The sequence below is a fragment of the Tachypleus tridentatus genome, chromosome 8 (assembly GCF_004210375.1).
Source record: "Tachypleus tridentatus isolate NWPU-2018 chromosome 8, ASM421037v1, whole genome shotgun sequence".
NCBI classification, from domain to species: Eukaryota; Metazoa; Arthropoda; class Merostomata; order Xiphosura; family Limulidae; genus Tachypleus; species Tachypleus tridentatus.
The window spans coordinates 54,558,837-54,577,870 of NC_134832.1; the positions used below are offsets into that span (position 1 = coordinate 54,558,837).

Below are 19,034 nucleotides of genomic sequence, written 5' to 3' on the forward strand. Positions count from 1 at the left end.
CAAAATATATTTTAAAACATTTTGTAGAGAAGATGTTACTGCCATGTTAAAGCGAAATAGGCTTAACTGAGGAAAACACATGAAATATGGCTTTCAATGTCACGCGTACCTCTGGTACTTTTACATCAGACGGATTATTCTATTATTAGTGAAATGGTTGAACCAGTTGGATTATTCTCTTATTAGTGAAATGGTTGAACCAGTCGGATTATTCTCTTATTAGGGAAATGGTTGAACCAGTCGGATTATTCTCTTATTCGTAAAATGGTTGAACCAGTCGGATTATTTTCTTATTCCTGAAATGGTTGAACCAGTCCCTAGTTTAAAACATTAACTCTTAAGTCTTATTCTTTGCTTCTGTACTTATTATGTTACCGGTCTCTTACGCAGAGACTCTGGACTTACCATTTAGAACATGGACCGTAATGTTGGCTGGATCAGCATACGATGGAGTGCAGGAATAATTCCCAGAGTGGGAAGAGCTGGCATTTTCTATTCTTAAAGTACTCACTAACTTGGATCCTTTGTTCGTGATGACGCTGATCCCCCTGGTGGTGTCGTAGTTTATCATGCGGCCATCATGGTACCAGAAGACATAAGTGGGAGGGGAGGTGCTGTCGGTGATGATGCATGTAAGATTGAAGGTTCCTCCACTTTGAATATACATATTTGGCCCACCAGGTATTGTTGCCTTGGCAACTACACGAACAAAAACATTAAGAATGATGCAATTGAAAGCCAGCTTCGTTTTTGGTTTTTGTTTTCCCAATGTAGTCCTTAAAGACTTTTCTTCGGTGTTAAGTTGATCATATAAGTTATACCCGGAAGTACTTATATAAACACTAAACCGAAATAACTTACTTCAAACAATTTTCAGTTTGTACCTTGAATTAACTACACGAGTTTTAACTTTTATGCCAACCAAACAGGATGTCAAAAATCATCTGATATGATCTGAACCAGATAAAAACAAACTTCCATTGAAATAAATATGCTTCAAACAAACTTCGTTATATTTTTACCTAAAATGAACATTTCGGTTGAGCTAAGGTATTTCACAATATTCAAAGCTGTGACATCTTTGGGCACAAAATAAATAATATTTGATGAGGAACTTGTTAAAAGTGGATCGAACTTATTTTATCAATTACCATTATATTAATACACTATTATTATTATAGATTTGCTAACATTTCCAAGCTTCTTGGAACTTTTGTCAACACAGTTTCGCGCTGGATTGTAATTCAAACGACACTGCTTGTGTTCCGTTCTTGTAAGGGAATCCTGGTGGACATTACAGTAGTGTATCCAAAACACTGGTAAACAATTCTGTTATATTGATTCTGAATGCGATGAATATACGTGTTCCGTAATTTTGACCAAAATTGCGCGATAAAACTAGATTTAAAATCCGATTATTACAGTTAATGAAAAGTTCATTAATTAATATTACTGTGACAAATGTGTTATTTGAATCAGCCCTAGTGAATTAATTGACCAGCCCCATGAAGCCCCGATAAGTTGTTTTCCGTTAACTTCAAATATCTATGTTTATGTTAGTCCTTCGCAAATGTATCTGGACACACAGAGGTCAATATTAAACTAGTAGGATATTGATTTCCCAAGTGTTATTACGTCATTTCTTTTAGATTAAGAGTTTCACATAACGGGTTGAAGTTTCCTACCCGTTTTCGGCAAGAATAAGCCTCCCTTACCACAGTGGCACAGCAGTATGTCGGAGAACTCACACCGCTAGAAACTGAGTTTCGATACCCGTGATAGGTAGAGCACAGATAGCCTATTGTGTAGCTTTGTGTTTAATTACAAACAAACAATCAAAACAGACAAAAAGTTTTATGTAAACAATTTCTCTACCTAAGAAATCTGGTTCGTTACGAATCAAAAGAAATGTGTTTTAAACCTGATTTAAGTTTGTGACTTTCAGACCAATAGGATTAAACATGTCCAAGCTAGTGACTTTCAGACCAATAGGATTAAACATGTTGAAGTTAGTGACTTTCAGACCAATAGGATTAAACATGTCCAAGCTAGTGAATTTCAGACCAATAGGATTAAACATGTTCAAGCTAGTGACTTTCAGACCAATAGGATTAAACATGTTCAAGTTAGTGACTTTCAGACCAATATGATTAAACATGTTCAAGCTAGTGACTTTAAGACAAATAGGATTAAACATGTTCAAGTTAGGGACTTTTAGACCAATAGAATTAAACATGATCAAGCTAGTGACTTTCAGACCAATATGATTAAACATGTCCAAGCTAGCGACTTTCAGACCAATAGGATTAAACATGTCCAAGCTAGTGAGTTTCAGACCAATAGGATTAAACATGTCCAAATAAAAAAATTATAGAGGAATATCAAAGAAAGCTTTTAATAGAGCAAAATAACTAATAAAATATACTAATCATACAGCCACTGTATAACCCGCGGATTGTAAATAAACGTAAATTGAGATAAAATAGGTTAAAACTAAATTAACACAATCTGTAGCAAACCAATCAGAAGCCAACAACTGAAAAGAAACTAAAAGGTACGAGAAAGTTAAGGACCTCAGAATGTTGGACCAGTAAGTTACACTCTATAAATGAGTGGGTGATTGTGTTGAACGCTAACGCCCTCTAATGAATCGAAACCCAGTTTCTAACGTTTTAAGTCTGTAGACATTTCGTTGCGCCACTAGGGGGGAACTCCATGTCGGTGAATGTGAGAAAACATATATGAATGTCGTGAAAACACACACACACAGGAGGCTCAACATTGTTACACAATGAGTAACTGATTTGTAACCTTAGATACTGAAGAACAAATATCAATTTTTCTCTCGTACAGTTTAATTGTCTCATTGGATACTTATTAACCTTCAGACGATTATCCTAGGAATATCATTGGGTTTGGTTATTAAATATTTCTTAACGACACTCCTCTCACTTAACGATAAACCAATCACATTGAGTTTAATACTTGAACGTAAGTAACACTTACCAATCACATTGAGCTTAATACTTGAACGTAAGTAACACTTACCAACCACATTGAGCTTAATACTTAGGTTCATCTTTGGTTCAGTGCTAACTTGGCACTCATAAACTCCGGCGTCGTGCTTTTGAGTATATTGAATCTTCAAAGTCCAGTCCGTTTTACCATCAATATGTAGTGATTTAAACCTCTGGTCACTCGTGTAAGTGTAACTGCCAACGGTAAGTATGTGGAGATCGCGTTGACGAACCCACGACACCTGGTGAGCATTAGTAAAAAAAAGTATTAGGTTGAAACGATTTATTGTATTTAATGATGCAAACAACTTAGTTTATAGAATTGTCATGTTTACATAACTGATCTAACCGCAACGTCATTCTTAGCAATGTGTTTCTATGCTGTCATATATATATAATACATTCAGTATTTCTAAATGCACGCAATTTATACGAAGTACTATTTTCTAATAAAGATCGAAAAGAAGGTCTTTGGGTAAACTCGAGCATATATATTAGAAACAAACAATTAAATGACCCCTAAAACTTGACATACAATCATTACTGAAGTGTTAACATTAACACAAGTCTTTTGTTAGTTAGTTATCACCATTAGATTCCATCTAGGAACATAGGGCCGCAATCGCTTGCGGATTCTTCAACAAGTATTTAAGTGAGTAGGTTGTTAGCCCACTGCACCGAGCCGTCCCTAATTTAGTAGTGTAAGACTAGAGGGAAGGCAGATAGTCATCACCACCCACCGCCAACTCTTGGGCTACTCTTTTACTAACGAATAGTGTGATTGACCGTCACATTATAACGCCCCCACGGCTGGGAGGGCGAGCATGTTTGGCGCGACGCGGGCTCGAACCCGCGACCCTCGGATTACGAGTCGCACGCCTTACGCGCTAGGCCATGCCAGGCAGTCTTTTGTTAGATGAGGTAATAATATCCGTCAATTTAGAATCTATTTAGAAGAATACAAATCGTCATTTCTCGCAATCATGTAAACATTTCGACATTATAAATAAGAAATGACATGGATGTCAGTCAAAGGTTATCTGGTAAACAAAAATTTGCCTTTCATTGATAAGAAATATGTAAAAAATGAACCGTAGCCAGGCTCATGGGTTAGGATATCCACTCTACATTAGCACTTACCAAATCTTGTGTTTACAAAATGTCTGTATTGTTTACTTTAAATAGTACTAACCGCAGCATGATGCCCTAATATATATGTTTCAAATTGGATTACAAAAAGGCTACAGAAGTAAGTTATGTCTTTAATTTGTAAATAATACATCACACTTCTGAATCAGAACAAGAACACAAAATATAATTAATATTAATTCGTTTTTCATGCCATCAACAACAGTCACATGGCGTTAGGTTTCTGTGGTTGTACCAGCACCTGAACACGTGTTTTACCACAATATTATCGTCACCTTTGAAAGTAGAAAAGTGTGAAAGTAATAGGTTTTTCACACAACTAAAACACATTTACTCAATTACGTATTTTCTTCACACGGAATATTGTTCTGTCTGTAATTTCAACCAGATTTACGCTTTTCGTTTTTCTTTTTTTTTAACGGATAGATCTATTACTTTATCATTAGGGCCCGGCATGGCTAAGTGTGTTAAGGCGTTCGACTCGTAATCTGAGGGTCGCGGGTTCGAATCCCCGTCGCACCAAACATGCTCGCTCTTTCAGCCGTGGGGCGTTATAATGTGACATTCAATCCCACTATTCGTTGGTAAAAGAGTAACCCAAGAGTTGGCGGTGAGTGGTGATGACTAGCTGCCATCCCTTTAGTCTTACACTGCGAAATTAGGGACGGCTAGCGCAGATAGCCCTCGAGTAGCTTTGCGCAAAATTCAACAAGCAACTTTATCATTAAGACCTAAGCATGTTCTTTACATTAAGTTCTTTATATAGACCTCTCTTCAAGGTTTTGATAAACAAACTCGAGATAATAAACGGGAAATCTTTGATTTGAAGAATAACGTTTAGCGCGTTTTTTTATTATTTATCTCTTTTAATTAAGCCTAATGAAGACGTCGACGAATGGTTCATTAGTAACATGACACGCTTAACAACTTTAATTTCAGTTTAAAATATTAATAATTTCTTTTATATAGTACGATTACAAACAAACTGGAGCGCATAAAATACAAAATATTAACAATGTTTTTGTTAACAATAATATTTGTATTTACCATCGCAAAATAAACAAGAAGATATTTTGTTTGATCGGCACTATACTGATCTGTTAACGAAAGTATTCGTACGTGTGTAGTAAAGGCTATTACGTATCACTGGCAGCTTGTCTGTTTCATTGTTTATAAACGTAAAACCATAGTGCCTACAGATTTTGCGAATAGCACACTTAAATAAACGCCTTTTTATACTTGGCTAAGGGATTCCCTTGCCTATTCTACGTGGTCTTGGGAGGAAATTCGATTAAACGGTGAATAGATCATTTATCTTAGATGTGGCATGTACACGTTCGGCGATAAGGAAACTTCTAACACTACGATGACAAATTTCGTGGCAATTATGCAACATTAGAAATTCCAACCTTGTTTGTCTGCATAATTTCGCGAGTTACAAATACTTTGTTCGGTAAACTTTGCTAGCGGCTTAACTAATATTAAATATTCCGAGCGCAGCAATCTTGATTTATATTGCATTGTATCGTCTTGTCCACGACAGCAAACCTTACGCAATTTCGATATCTTTTCGCATTTATAATGGTGCTAATTATATCAACTTTCACGCGACCTTCAAAGTAATGTCTCGTGTTTATTTATTAAAGAGGTATTCTTAGTTTGGTTTGTTTCGAAGCTCGCGTAAAGCTACATGAAGGCTATCTGCGTTAGCCGTCCCTAATTTTGCAGTGTAAGACTAGAGGGAAGGCAGCTAGTCATCACCACTCACCGCCAACTCTTGGGCTACTCTTTTACCAGCGAATAGTGGGATTGATCGTCACACTTTAACGCCCCCTCAGCAAGTATGTTTGGTGTGACAGGGATTGGAATCCGTGACCCTCCGATTACGATTCGAGTGCCTTAACCACCCGGTCATGGCGGGCCTAGAGCTCTTAGATATTGAATATTTATATTCAAATTTTGAGACATTTGATGACTTTAAAGTACATGTGTTAAACAGATGCTTCACTGCAGATAAATTTCCTAAAATTAGAGGATCAATTTCTTTAAAATTATTAAACGAATAAAATAGTGCGTCGAATAAAATATGTTAACATAAGTTTTATACACTGATAAAACATGACTGAAAATTATAACAAAATGTCTGAGATGGAACACAAATAAGGTACTTGTTTAGAAGTATAAGACCGCCAAAGTTTAGCTTTTTCCTTCTTTTAGTTTCTTGAGAAATAAGAATAATAAAAATAAACACAAAAAATTATGTAAGATACACAAAGACGTCGTACACAACAGCCGAGTTCTTCAGTGGGATTTTGTTTTCAGAAACATTACCATTTAGATTGAAATGAAACAAATGATTTGGATATTTACTTATACAAGAAAAGAAATGTACCCATTACTTTTGATAAACATTACCAGACATGAATCTACATGTAAAATAATCAGAATGGCATTTAAAAGACTGAGGTGAACTTGAAAAGAAATATAGAAAACATATGATTTATAATTACATTTGAAATTGGTTCTCTCTCATAGCATAAACTAGAGTTTAGCAGAAACTTAAATGCCCGCTGATGGAGTCTAAAAGCTGTATTTCAGAGGGTTAGGTTTGCATAAAGAAAAGCATCTCATTGAAATATTATTTTGTATAATTGTTTTATAACCTTCACATGTCATCTCACTTCCATAGTTCTCTCCAGTAAACATTGGAGTATTTTGTACTGTGTGAAAACGTATCTTAATTTTCAAGGAAACTTAATCGTTTGTTCAGCTTTAGTAGAAACGAAACGGTTTGTTTGTTTTTTTTCAATTTCGCGCAAAGCTACTCGAGGGTTATCTGCGCTAGCCGTCCCTAATTTAGCAGTGTAAGACTAGAGGAAAGGCAGCTAGTCATCACCACCCACCGCCAACTCTTGGGCTACTCTTTTACCAACGAATAGTGGAATTGACCGTCACATTATAACTCCTCCACGGCTGGGAGTTCTCACAATAAAACAACGAGCGATTGATACGAGTAATACAAGCGACATTAGGGGTATATTTATAAAGGTGATGATTAGTAACTACATCTAGTGATCCAAAGTCTTGGAACGCTTAAATAATACATATGAGACTAAAAGTTACCGTTAGTGATTCATATAAATTCGATCCAAAAACAAAGTAGTCTTGTATGAAATATGTATTCATCAATGATGCAGTGGTCTTACGAGCGCCAGGAAACAGCGCTTAACAACACTGTCATAACTTACATTAACGTATGTAGTGAGAAATCAATATTTCATTAAACGTATTCAGAATATTTCGGTATGGATTTATTTAACAGCGAAATAAATTTTCAAATGTTTCATTATTAGCCTAGAAATTAAGGTAGAGTTTAACGTTACGAAACTTCATTTCAGAATCACCTTCTGATTATTTTAAGTGTGTTCCAAATGACAAAAATATATTCAAAATGTGAGACTTATGGCAGGAAATGACTAAAAATGAACCACTAATTAAATCGAAAGAAGGAAACGAGTAATGGAAGATACACTTTTACCAAAAAGCATTTTATAGGATACTCATGGCCCAGTATCAAAAGACGTATGAGGGCTATAATCATATTTGAGATAAAGATGTGATAGTGTTTCCTTGGTATACATATTATATAAATGTTACGTTCAATAGCTCAACATATGTTGCTAATGGAGAACCAACATGGTTACAAACCTTTAAGGAGTTTTGAAATAGCAAAGAAAACAAACAATTCTCTTAAAATTGGACCATAATAAAGGTTATTTTTTTAAAAAACTGTATCAGCAACAGTAATTGGTCTTTCAAGTGGAACAACTCTAATCAGCTATTCTTCAAGGACCTGAATAAAGAAAGGCATTATCACAAGACACAAAAATCATATGAAATAAATCTGAATAAATTGCGTTTATAACTAAACTACTTTTCTAGTGAGATGTCTGCCACCTATCGTTGTTGTTTTGAATTAAGCACAAAGCTACACAATGGGCTCTCTATGCTCTGCTCACCACGGATATCGAAACCCGATTTTTAGAGTTGTAAGTCCGCAGACATACCGCTGAACCACTGAGGGGCTTCTATTACCTACTAAAATATACATCCACAAACATATGTGACGTGAACATACACTTGAATAATATAGAGTAGCATACTTGGTTTGTGAAATGAATAATAACACTGTGTAACACATATTTTGTTCCTGAATAGTATGTGTTATTTCTTAATTGTTTATCTTGTAAAAGTACAGAAAATTACCATTATTCCCTTCAAACTTTGCTTTTGTGACCTGGATAATGAAATTTATAAATTAACCTATTTTATATGTAAAAACGGGCAAATTTGCACATTTTCATTTACATAAGGTCTGAATAAAACAACATATGAATCAAGATTTACATGTATTTATACTAAAGTTATACAAAAATGTTTAGAAGTGAGTAGTTTTTCGAGATTTGCAACTGTAATGTAAATCACTTTCACGTATCAGATCCCAAATATAGTCTCCCATCATGTTTTCATTATACGCTCCCAGGTCACAAAAGCAAAGTTTGAAGGAAAAAAAAATGTTCTTTTCCATTTATTTTTAAGCAAAAGCAATTGGGAAATAACACTTTCTGTCCAGGAACAAGTAAAAGTAAACATTTTGTTACCTAGTGTAATACACCTTTTATTATTGGTTACAGAGAAGGTCCCCGGTATAAATCGATTTCTTAGTATTGGCAATGTATCTTTACTACTTTATGTTCCATTATTTAATGCATTTTAACCTTACAACTAACTACACTATTATTTATTAAACCATATTACAGGTAAGAAAGTAGCACATCAAAAATACTTGACTTTCGCTTAAATTCGCCGTTCACATAAGAAAAACATTCCATATAGAAAACATTACTAGTCTATAAACTATCGTTCAAAAAAAACGTATTGGTATTAGCCGAACGAAACCAACAATTTTGTATTGGAATACATGTTCTCTAAAAGTCGTATAACAGTCGATAACAAGGTAGTTTGTCACAAGTTCCTGGTTCGTGTCTGTGGTTTTGTTATTCTAATCGCTTTTAAGAAGCCAAACAAAACTGCACTGCCTGTATAAATGCTAAGCTATACTTTGTATCAATGCATGAAATATAGCTCTTTTTTAAGACCAAACAAGTTCCTGTTGATTGCTTATTATTATTTTGAATAAAATCAAATGTGCCTTTATTACTCGTCTGAGCATAGAATACAATTGTAGCTGTGCTCTTTATGTAATGGACAAAAGCAGTTTCTACTGTCATTTAATCATATAACATCGCCGATGGAAGCTTTCAGTTGAAAAGCAATGTTTAATCCAACAGGTGGAGTCTAACCTATCGAGAATGATTTACACAGAATGAAAGTCCATTTCGAGCACACACACACACAAAGCTCATTCCTAGTTTTCGGAAAACAATGAAAACGTAATTTCCAACTGTACGTACAGAGAACGTTTATCCTTTTTGTCTAGAAAATAACTTAAAATGTAATTTCCGAAAAATGAAATAGACCTGCATCAGTTTTTCTCGAGGCTGGATTTTAAAATTTCTTCAAGATGTGTTTACTTATATTCCTTTACAGTACCTCATTTATACTCTGTATTTGTTTGTTTGTTTGTTTTGAATTTCGCACAAAGCTACTCGAGGGCTATCTGCGCTAGCCGTCCCTAATTTAGCAGTGTAAGACTAGAGGGAAAGCAGCCAGTCATCACCACCCACTGACAACTCTTGGGCTGCTCTTTTACCAACGAATAGTGGGATTGACCGTCACATTATAACGCCCACACGGCTGAAAGGGCGAGCATGTTTAACGCGACCGGGATTCGAACCCGCGATCAAATTTTGGAGAAACGTGAATTCGTAAATGTTTTTCTACTATTATGAAACAAGGAGACACGTGCCTGACGACACCCTTTATTTACAAAACTAATAACTGGACTACAAAAACATTGCAAACCTATATTTGGCGACACTTTCGCTAAATACAGGACTAAAATCATTCAATGAACGAGTTTTATTTCCTTGTGACTTCTCTTTTAAAAACAAATCAGCATTTAAAAAATAGCAGCGCTGGATAACGAAAAATTCACCTTTGAACTAAAGACGTGCGTACCACAAAATACTGAACATACTGTTGTGTATTATTGAATCCGACGGTCTGGTTTTTAATCAAAGAAACGTACGCAAGGTTTAAATCCGCTGTTAATTAAAGAATTTTCTGTACTTCAAAATATTCGCGTTAAGTATAAAACGCAGTTTTCCACTAGGCTGATCACGTGGTTTCCGTGAATTCTATAGCTATTCTAAATTAGTGGTCTTTTCATTGTGAAAGAGTGGGGCGTGACTTAGTTAGCTCTAGTTGTTTAACTCACTAATTATATAGAATTACATAAGATGAAGACGAGATGAATGAGTGTGCTCTTGAATGTGTTATTAACTTAGAAAGTGTAGCAAAATTTGATTCAATAGTTTCTTGGTAGATTTATGCAAGATTTCAAAAAGTGTTTATCTGGTGATGTTTGTTTATTAATGGAATTTCTTATAACCGAGGCTGGTGTCCTTTATGTATTTGCACAAGTTAATAATATAAACGCTACGTGGAGTTCGTTTAGACTTCATTTAAACAATTGGAACACTAATATATTTATTTATTTTCCTACCAATGTTTCGGAGTCTTCCTTTTTTGTTTTAACTAGTAAATCAATTAATATCTAAGGCAAACGTTAGGCTTACGTATGTTGCATAAGAAAGCTTATAGAATTACAGATTTTATCATTCGTGCAATTCACTTCTCTTGGAGCGTTTGAAAATCTAAATAAAAAAGTGAAATGGTGTTATAATAGATGAAGAAAAAGTTACGTGTGACCTTCTCAAGGTCAATGAAGTTTCTTTGTCCAGTTGCTTTTCTTAAAAGTTATACGAGCGTGTTAATCTGACCAACATCGCAAGATTAAATAAAAAATATCACAACTTGTTCCTTTTTCTGTCTTTTAAAACCCGAATGGACGCCTGAAGCAGATTTGACGAAGCAAATGAAGCCAGCTGCGAATCGATTACGTCGAAAAGTTCAACACTAATTCACGACCCCCTAGCTTAAACCTTTTGGAGGCGCTACATCAACCTACAAGCTGACCGACTGGCTGCCAGGAAGTATTTCAGGTCGCTTTTATTGTGAGTGTTCTGTAAGACCCTACGTGAAAGAATATTGATGACTTTCACAGCTTGTGAACATTAAGCTGCCTAGGTTACCAGGCCTTTTCAGATTGGTTCTTGTCAAGTGGAAACATGAGGCTTAGCCAGCTGGACATTTTTCTTTGGAGTTGGTTATGTGTTTTACGCATTATAGACAAGGAAAAACAAATTGTGTCCTTTAATACGATTAATGATTGAATCTGGAGAAATAAAGTCCTTGTTCATGAGAAGCAGTTATTTCGAACAATAATATAGATTAAACAGATCAAAGACGTAATAAAAATGTTGTTACTTTTATTGTTACAAATGTTCCAAAAATTCAGTATTTAATAAAACGAAATATATATTTTCAAAATTTGACTTTAACTCATATTGGCTTTCTTTAACAAAAAAAAATAAAAAAAATGTCTAATACAATATTACAGAGGTCCGGCATGGCCAGATAGTTAAGGCGTTCGATTCGTAATCCGAGGGTCGCAGGTTACAATACCGGTCGCACCAAACATGCTCGCCCTTTCAGCCGTGGGGGCGTTATAATGTGACGGTCAATCCTACTATTCGTTGGTAAAAGAGTAGCCCAAGAGTTGGCGGCGGTGGGTGGTGATAACTAGCTGCCTTCCCTCTAGTCTTACACTGCTAAATTAGGGACGACTATCGCAGTTAGCCCTCGTGTGGCTTTGCGCGAAATAAAAAAACAAACAAACATTTTGAGCAGTTAAAATACACAGCTTTTCCTTCTAAATGGTGTTTATGGAAAGAATGAAACCTTATATGCATTTAAACAAGTAAACTTCAAATATCCCTGTTATTATATCTTTCTAAACATTAGCCCATGTGGTGGCCACACCGCGTCTCCTTGACATATAATGTGTAGCTCGCGGAAATATGTTAGCTCGGCTCCTTTTTATATCACAATTAATATAAAAGGTAAATACATAATTTTTAAGCTTTGAAATTATTTACCAGGTATAAACTGAGTGTCCACTGGATTCAAACGTAAGTTTAATGTTCATAGTGAATAAATATAGTTAGGAATTGAAATCCTAATTTTAATGCTAGATTTGAATGAGGGATTAAAGAAATTTCGGATCAGCAAGGAATTGTGCTGGAGAACCGGTAATCGTACAAGTCTGTGCTGACAATGTTAGTTTTAGTTATTGTGGCGTGTGTGGCTGTGTTGCGGGCAGTGAATTTAGCGGAGTGTTAGTGTGATCCTGGGCGTTGTAGAGTTTATTTGTGTTGCGCGTGTTGGAGCTTATTGTTTCTTTTCACTTTAATTTTTTAGAAGTGTTTGTGAACCTCTTGTGAAGGAAGATGGCGTTAAGTTGTAAGAAGCGAAAGTATGAACATGAAAACAGAAAGTTTAAGCCAGAGTGAGAGGAAAATTTTGCAATCACCGTTTAAGGAGGTAAACCTTTGTGTCTTATCTGCAATGTGTTACTCAGTCTTTACAAAACCAATAACTTGAAACGTTATTATGAAATACATCACAAAAACATTTCGTCTGATTATCCACCTGAATCAGAATTACTGAAAAACAAGTTAACTGTGTTAAAATCAATACTAAATAGCCATCAGACACTGTTGACAACGTATGGTAAGGAAGTTGAAACAACAACTGAAGCTAGTTGTATTATATTGTGGAATACTGCTCGTGCTAAACGCTCATATTCTGGTAGTGAATTTGTTAAGAAGAATATAGCTGAAGTTGTTGCAGTGTTAGATCCAAATAACACAAAACTTCAGCGACTAATAGCACAAACACCAGCTTCACGCCACACTGCAGAGAGTCGTATCTTCCAGATCAGTGCTGATGTTGCAGGCAAAATGCAAAATGATGCAAAGAATTCTCTTGCATTCAGCTTAGCCCTTGACGAACATACAGACGTACAAGACTGTCCACAACTGGTGGTATTTATTCGTCATGTTTCGTCTGATGTAACTGTGAAAGAAGAGATGTTGGGCTTACTGGCACAACTCGTGGTGTTGACATTAAAAATGCGCTTGACAGAACCTTAACAAATGCTGATATTCCACTGGATAAACTCGTCAGTGTTGCAGCAGATGGAGCACCTGCAATGGTGGGAAAAAATGCAGGATTAATTGCAGTTTTTCCCTGTTCATTGCATTGTTCATTGTGAACACCTGGCAGCCAAATACTTTAAGTATGAAGATGTTATGAAATTTGTTCTTGAAATTGTCAATTTCATACGTTTAAATGGGAAGACCCACCGACAGTTCAAAATGTTTATTGAAGAACTGGAGCTTGAAGATAAAACCAGTGATGTCTCTTTCTACTGCATTGTGAAGTGGCTGTCAACCAGTGATGTCTTTTTCTACTGCATGTGAGGTGGCTGTCAGTCAGCAATGTCTTAAATTGGTTTGTGAATCTATTGGAGCCTTCTATTATTTTGCTTGAAGAAAAGAAAATATTTTATCCTCAACTGGGAAATGATGAATGGATGCAAGATCTAATGTTCCTTACTGATATAATGAATCATCTGCAAACTATCAACTTGGCACTCCAGAGGAAGGATAAGATTTTTTTCTGATCTTATTCAGACAATTTTCAGCTTTCAGAATAAAATAAGACTTTTTCGAAGAGACATATTGTCAAGAAACTTCAGTGACTTTCCCAATCTCAAAAGGAGAGTAAATACATTATCTGATATTGAAATAAAAGACCACAAACCGGAAGAATACAAAGATAAATTACAAGGACTGCTTTATAATATCCTGGACAGGTTTGAGGACTTGCAAAAACTGAAACCCTGCTTCACCTTTCTTGTAAATCCATTCATGGTTGATGTGATCACTGATGGTTGTCCAATTCTCGAACCTCTGGTTACAGAGCCATCTGCTGTGGAAATGGAACTAATAGAACTACAGGAAGACCTGGATCTAAAGATCCCATTCTACAATTGAGTTCTGGAAGCAAGTTCTTGAAGTAAAATATCCTGAACTGAAGAAAACGAGTGTGCGACTTATCTCACTTTCCAGCACAACACAATGCTGTGAATCACTGTACTCTGTAATGATGTTTGTGAAGTCATTGTGCAGTCCTTACAAATCAACACCTGACGGAGCTAATTCGTACAGCCTTGACAACATATAAATCGGAATTTCAACGACTCACAACCAAGATGGAAACTCACAAGACTTCTACTAGCAGTATATGGCCTGATAATTGTATTAATGTCTGTTTGTGTCAGAAAAAATAATAAAACTAAAATTTTGTAAGGTGGTATCTGATTAAAATATCTGTAATTTTATTGTTTTACTTATTTTCTCCATGTTTTGACTAGATATTTACTGAGACAAATAAATATCGTTAAATATTTATTTAACCCTTTTATTTTTATTTTTGGCAGTCTCATTTAATGTTAATGAAATGAAAATTTGCATACTTTATTCATATGTTTCCGTAGTTCATTACCACATTAAATATGCTCAATATAATTAAAACAATAATCAGCCAGAATTTTGAAAATATTTGTACTTTGTGATTAGTGAAACTAATATAAATTAACAGTTTAAAAACTACATACATTAATAGTTATTATTACGTACATGTATTTATTAATATTTATACCAAATTTATGTAACAATGTGCATCTAACAACAAACACATATGTGTAATATTTGTTCTCAAACATCTGAAGTTTATCGTATGTGGCACTTACGTTAAGCAAGTTTGGCCGCCCCTGGGCTATACCCTAGTACTATACCCTGGGCTATGTTATCGTTTTTTTCAACTTTTCTCTGTGAATATAGATTTTATTACTTCCTTAAATCCAATTATTATTTCTAATATGTCCATACTTGATTGGCTGAAAGACGAACAATTCTAAATGACGTAGTTGACAATGTGATACTTGGTTGTCTGATACGCGACAAGTAATAGTAATCACAACATTATGTTTAACCTGAAGATGGGCCTGGCATGGCCAAGCGCGTAAGGCGTGCGACTCGTAATTCGAGGGTCGCGGGTTCGCGCCCGCGTCGCGCTAAACATGCTCGCCCTCCCAGCCGTGGGGGTGTATAAGTGACGGTCAATCACACTATTCGTTGGTAAAGAGTAGCCCAAGAGTTGGCGGCGGCTGGTAATGACTAGCTGCCTTCCCTCTAGTCTTACACTGCTAAATTAGAGACGGCTAGCACAGATAGCTCTCGAGTAGCTTTGTGCGAAATTCCAAAAAACAAACAAACAAAACAAACCTGAAGATGACCTAGGAAGGTCGAAACGTTGTTCTCTGCTTTATTACTAAAAGGTTAATACCCATACCAGCGGTTTTGAGATATATTTTTACTTCACGTGGGTTTGTCGTCATCAAGAATCTCTACATTACTTTCATAGTTTTGATTTATCCATCTATGACATGTTTGAATATTTTATTATGACATCATAAACATACAAACTTGTTACATTTTAAACTGTTTTATTAAATGTTTACTCAGGCTTATTAGTTTCTAAGCTATCTCAAATTCAACAATGAATCGATTTATCGTCAAAACGTTATTTATGTAGCTTTCCCAGAAGGACCAATTGTATTTGTTTGTGAATTTCGCGCAAAACTACTCGAGTGCTATCTGCGCTAGCTGTCCCTAATTTTTGTGTAAGACTACAGGGAAGGCAGCTAGTCATCACACTCCATCCGCCAACTCTTGAGCTACTCTTTACCAATCAATAATGGAATAGACTGTCACATTATAATCCCCACGGCTAAAGGGTGAGCATTTTGGTGCAGAAGGAAATGCGAACCCACGACCCTCAGATTACGAGAGTAACAAGCCTTAACCCACCTGGCTATGCCGGGCTTGACCAATTGCAATAAAGTTCGTTCAATAAGGCCCGGCATGGCCAAGCGCGTAAGGCGTGCGACTCGTAATCCGAGGGTCGCGGGTTCGAATCCCGGTCGCACCAAACATGCTCGCCCTTTCAGCCGTGGGCGTTATATTGTGACGGTCAATCCCACTATTCCTTGGTAAAAGAGTAGCCCAAGAGTTAGTGGTGAGTGGTGATGACTAGCTGCCTTCCCTCTAGTCTTACACTGCTAAATTAGGGACGGCTAGCACAGATAGCCCTCTGAGTAGCTTTGTGCGAAATTCCAAAAAACAAACAAACAAACAAACCGTTCAATAAAAATTACTCAGAAAGTATGAAAGAAAAGGACTCATGACGAATAGCGGACTTTGAGGTTCATTGGAGAAATAAATAAATAAAAATAATTGGTTACTTTTAGTGATAATAATAAAAGGACTAGAAACATATAATGGTTTTAATAGCTGTAAAAGATACACGAAGTCCTTTTACTTCCTTCATTTTAAACAAATATAGCTAATACACTAAAAGGATTCTTTTTTGTCCATGGGTTTTGTATTCTTGACAAATAGAGTTGTTCTAAACTCACGACAGTTTGTTTTAATTTCTAGGCATCCGTTTTGTTTTATAACTGCTGGTATCGATTTTCTGATAATACGATCTTCAATATGTTTATTTCTATACAAACATATGCCATATGAATAGCACCGAGTTAAATGAAAAAAATATTTTTCTCTTCGGTTCTGGTCTTATGTAAAACACTGAGAAGCTAGAACTTTTTAAAAGTCACGCTGTCATGCTTTTGATCGTATTTCCACTTCTATTTTCAAAGGCGCAGATAGCCCTCCAGTAGCTTCGCGCAAAATAAAAAAAAAACAAAAAAACATTTTTTTTCAAGCTGATACCGTGTTATTGGTTGTCTTACAAGTAATACCCTATTTTACTACATGTGACACAAGTCGTTTTAAAGGCATTATTCTGTCGGTATTTTGATTAACTCTGTAGCGACCTGTATGAATTAATTTTCGTGTAAACCACCAGGGAGAGATTTCTGTTGCTTCTTTACGTGGAACAAAGCTTCACGACGGGTTATATGTGCTCTGTCAACCTCGAGTATCGAAAAACACGGTTTCTAGCGTTGTTGGTCCGTAGACGTATCATTGCGCTCTTAGGGAGTCACCAACTTAAAAATTCTATAATATTTACAGGTTTGCTAAATATTATTAAAAAAACACCATAAACTTACAGAAAGGGGCAAATATTAATTAGATCTTCATTTATTCAGTTTAGAAAAACAAGCGACGCGGAAGTTTGCACGCTTTTTTTTTGTGTTGCTATTGTAAACAGAAAAATAAGATAAAAGCACATTGCAAAATCTGTTTGCAATAAACTAGTATCATGGAATTAGAAACCGGTGAATTAGTAACATGTGTAGAGGAAGGTACATTGTGCATTGCTGTTGTGGCGGGTTTAACCTTGTCACTATACTGTATGCCAATACTCACCAGATTGTGAACTAAGGTTTATTTACTAAGGTTGCTTCTCAATTTATATTGTTAATTAATATCTCTGAATACACCTGTATGTTATTTCTACCGACTGTAACTGTGTCTTAAGTGGCTATAGTTATTAACTACACCTATGATAACATTATTCCTTTGATTTGAATTAGCTTTTTTGGGCTTTATTAATAACTATTTTTACAACATAAAAATTTGTGTCAGAAGTAAAAAAACACCAAAAAAACATTACGAGTTATTCTGAAAAGCACGAAATATTATGCTCAACTCTTGTGGAAAATGTGACCAATAAAATATATGTATAGCAAGTTTTAATAATTTTCGTATCTATATACAGAGGTTAATGTAAGGTCTTTGTCTTGCTTAGATATTACTGTTACTATGGGATCACCTGTACGTGTTATCCCTGAAACGTAATTTCCTGTGATAAGTTTTATCAAATAAACCTTAATTTACACTTTTGAGTAAAAAAACCGATTATCACACACAGACCAAACCTCGTTGATATGTGTATACATTTTATTACAACTATACACACACTCGTATATGTCAGTATATACATACGTATAAACACAAACTTAGTACGGCGGTAGAGTCTACGGATTTACAACGCTACAATCAGGGTTCGATTCCCCTCGGTGGGCTCAGCAGATGGCCCGATATGGTTTTACAATAAGAAAACACACACATACATGTGTTTTTTGTTTAGGTTCAGTATAATTCAATACAGTCATTTTGAAACGTTTCATTTATGAAGATACATGACTTTCCTGATTTACTTGTTTTTTGGTGGCAATGTAGTAAACAAAAAAGATAGTTTAATTTAATTATGTCTCTCACAGTCATAAGGTACTCGAAGAGCATTTATCAAGAGAAAGGAAAGATAAGCGCCACCTACTAAATTATTAAATATATATATTTTTTGCCATTGCGATGGAAAATTACGAAAATTAATAATATTTAATTTAGCCCTTATTTTACCACTCAAAACCGCGTGTAAAATTTTAGACACTTTTGACAAACAAATATAAATATAAATAATCGTTTCCTGAATATCGTAGAAACAAATAAAATTGAAAACAAATAAGTTTTTTTTTAAATCACACCAAACATGCTTGCTCTTTCAGCCGTGGGGGCGTTATAATGTAACGATCATTACCTATTTCGTTGGTAAAAGAGTAGATGACTAGCTGCCTTCCCTCCAGCCTTAGGTGGGCTCAGCAGATAGCCCATGTGGCTTTGCTATAAGAAAACACACACCCTCTAGTCTTACATTGCTACATTAGGGACGGCTAGCGCAGATAGC

At 35.5% G+C, this 19,034-nt stretch overlaps 1 protein-coding gene across 1 annotated transcript; it reads right to left on the minus strand.

The window, feature by feature from the left end:
- Window positions 1-382: 382 nt before the first annotated feature.
- On the minus strand, window positions 383-14,439 carry LOC143223910 (cell adhesion molecule DSCAM-like). Its single transcript, XM_076452385.1, has 3 exons — window positions 14,380-14,439; window positions 3,049-3,259; window positions 383-699 (listed from the first exon to the last, which is right to left on the minus strand). The coding sequence occupies exons 1-3, from the start codon at window positions 14,437-14,439 to the stop codon at window positions 383-385; spliced, it is 588 nt and encodes a 195-aa protein (XP_076308500.1).
- Between the last annotated feature and the right edge of the window lie 4,595 nt (window positions 14,440-19,034).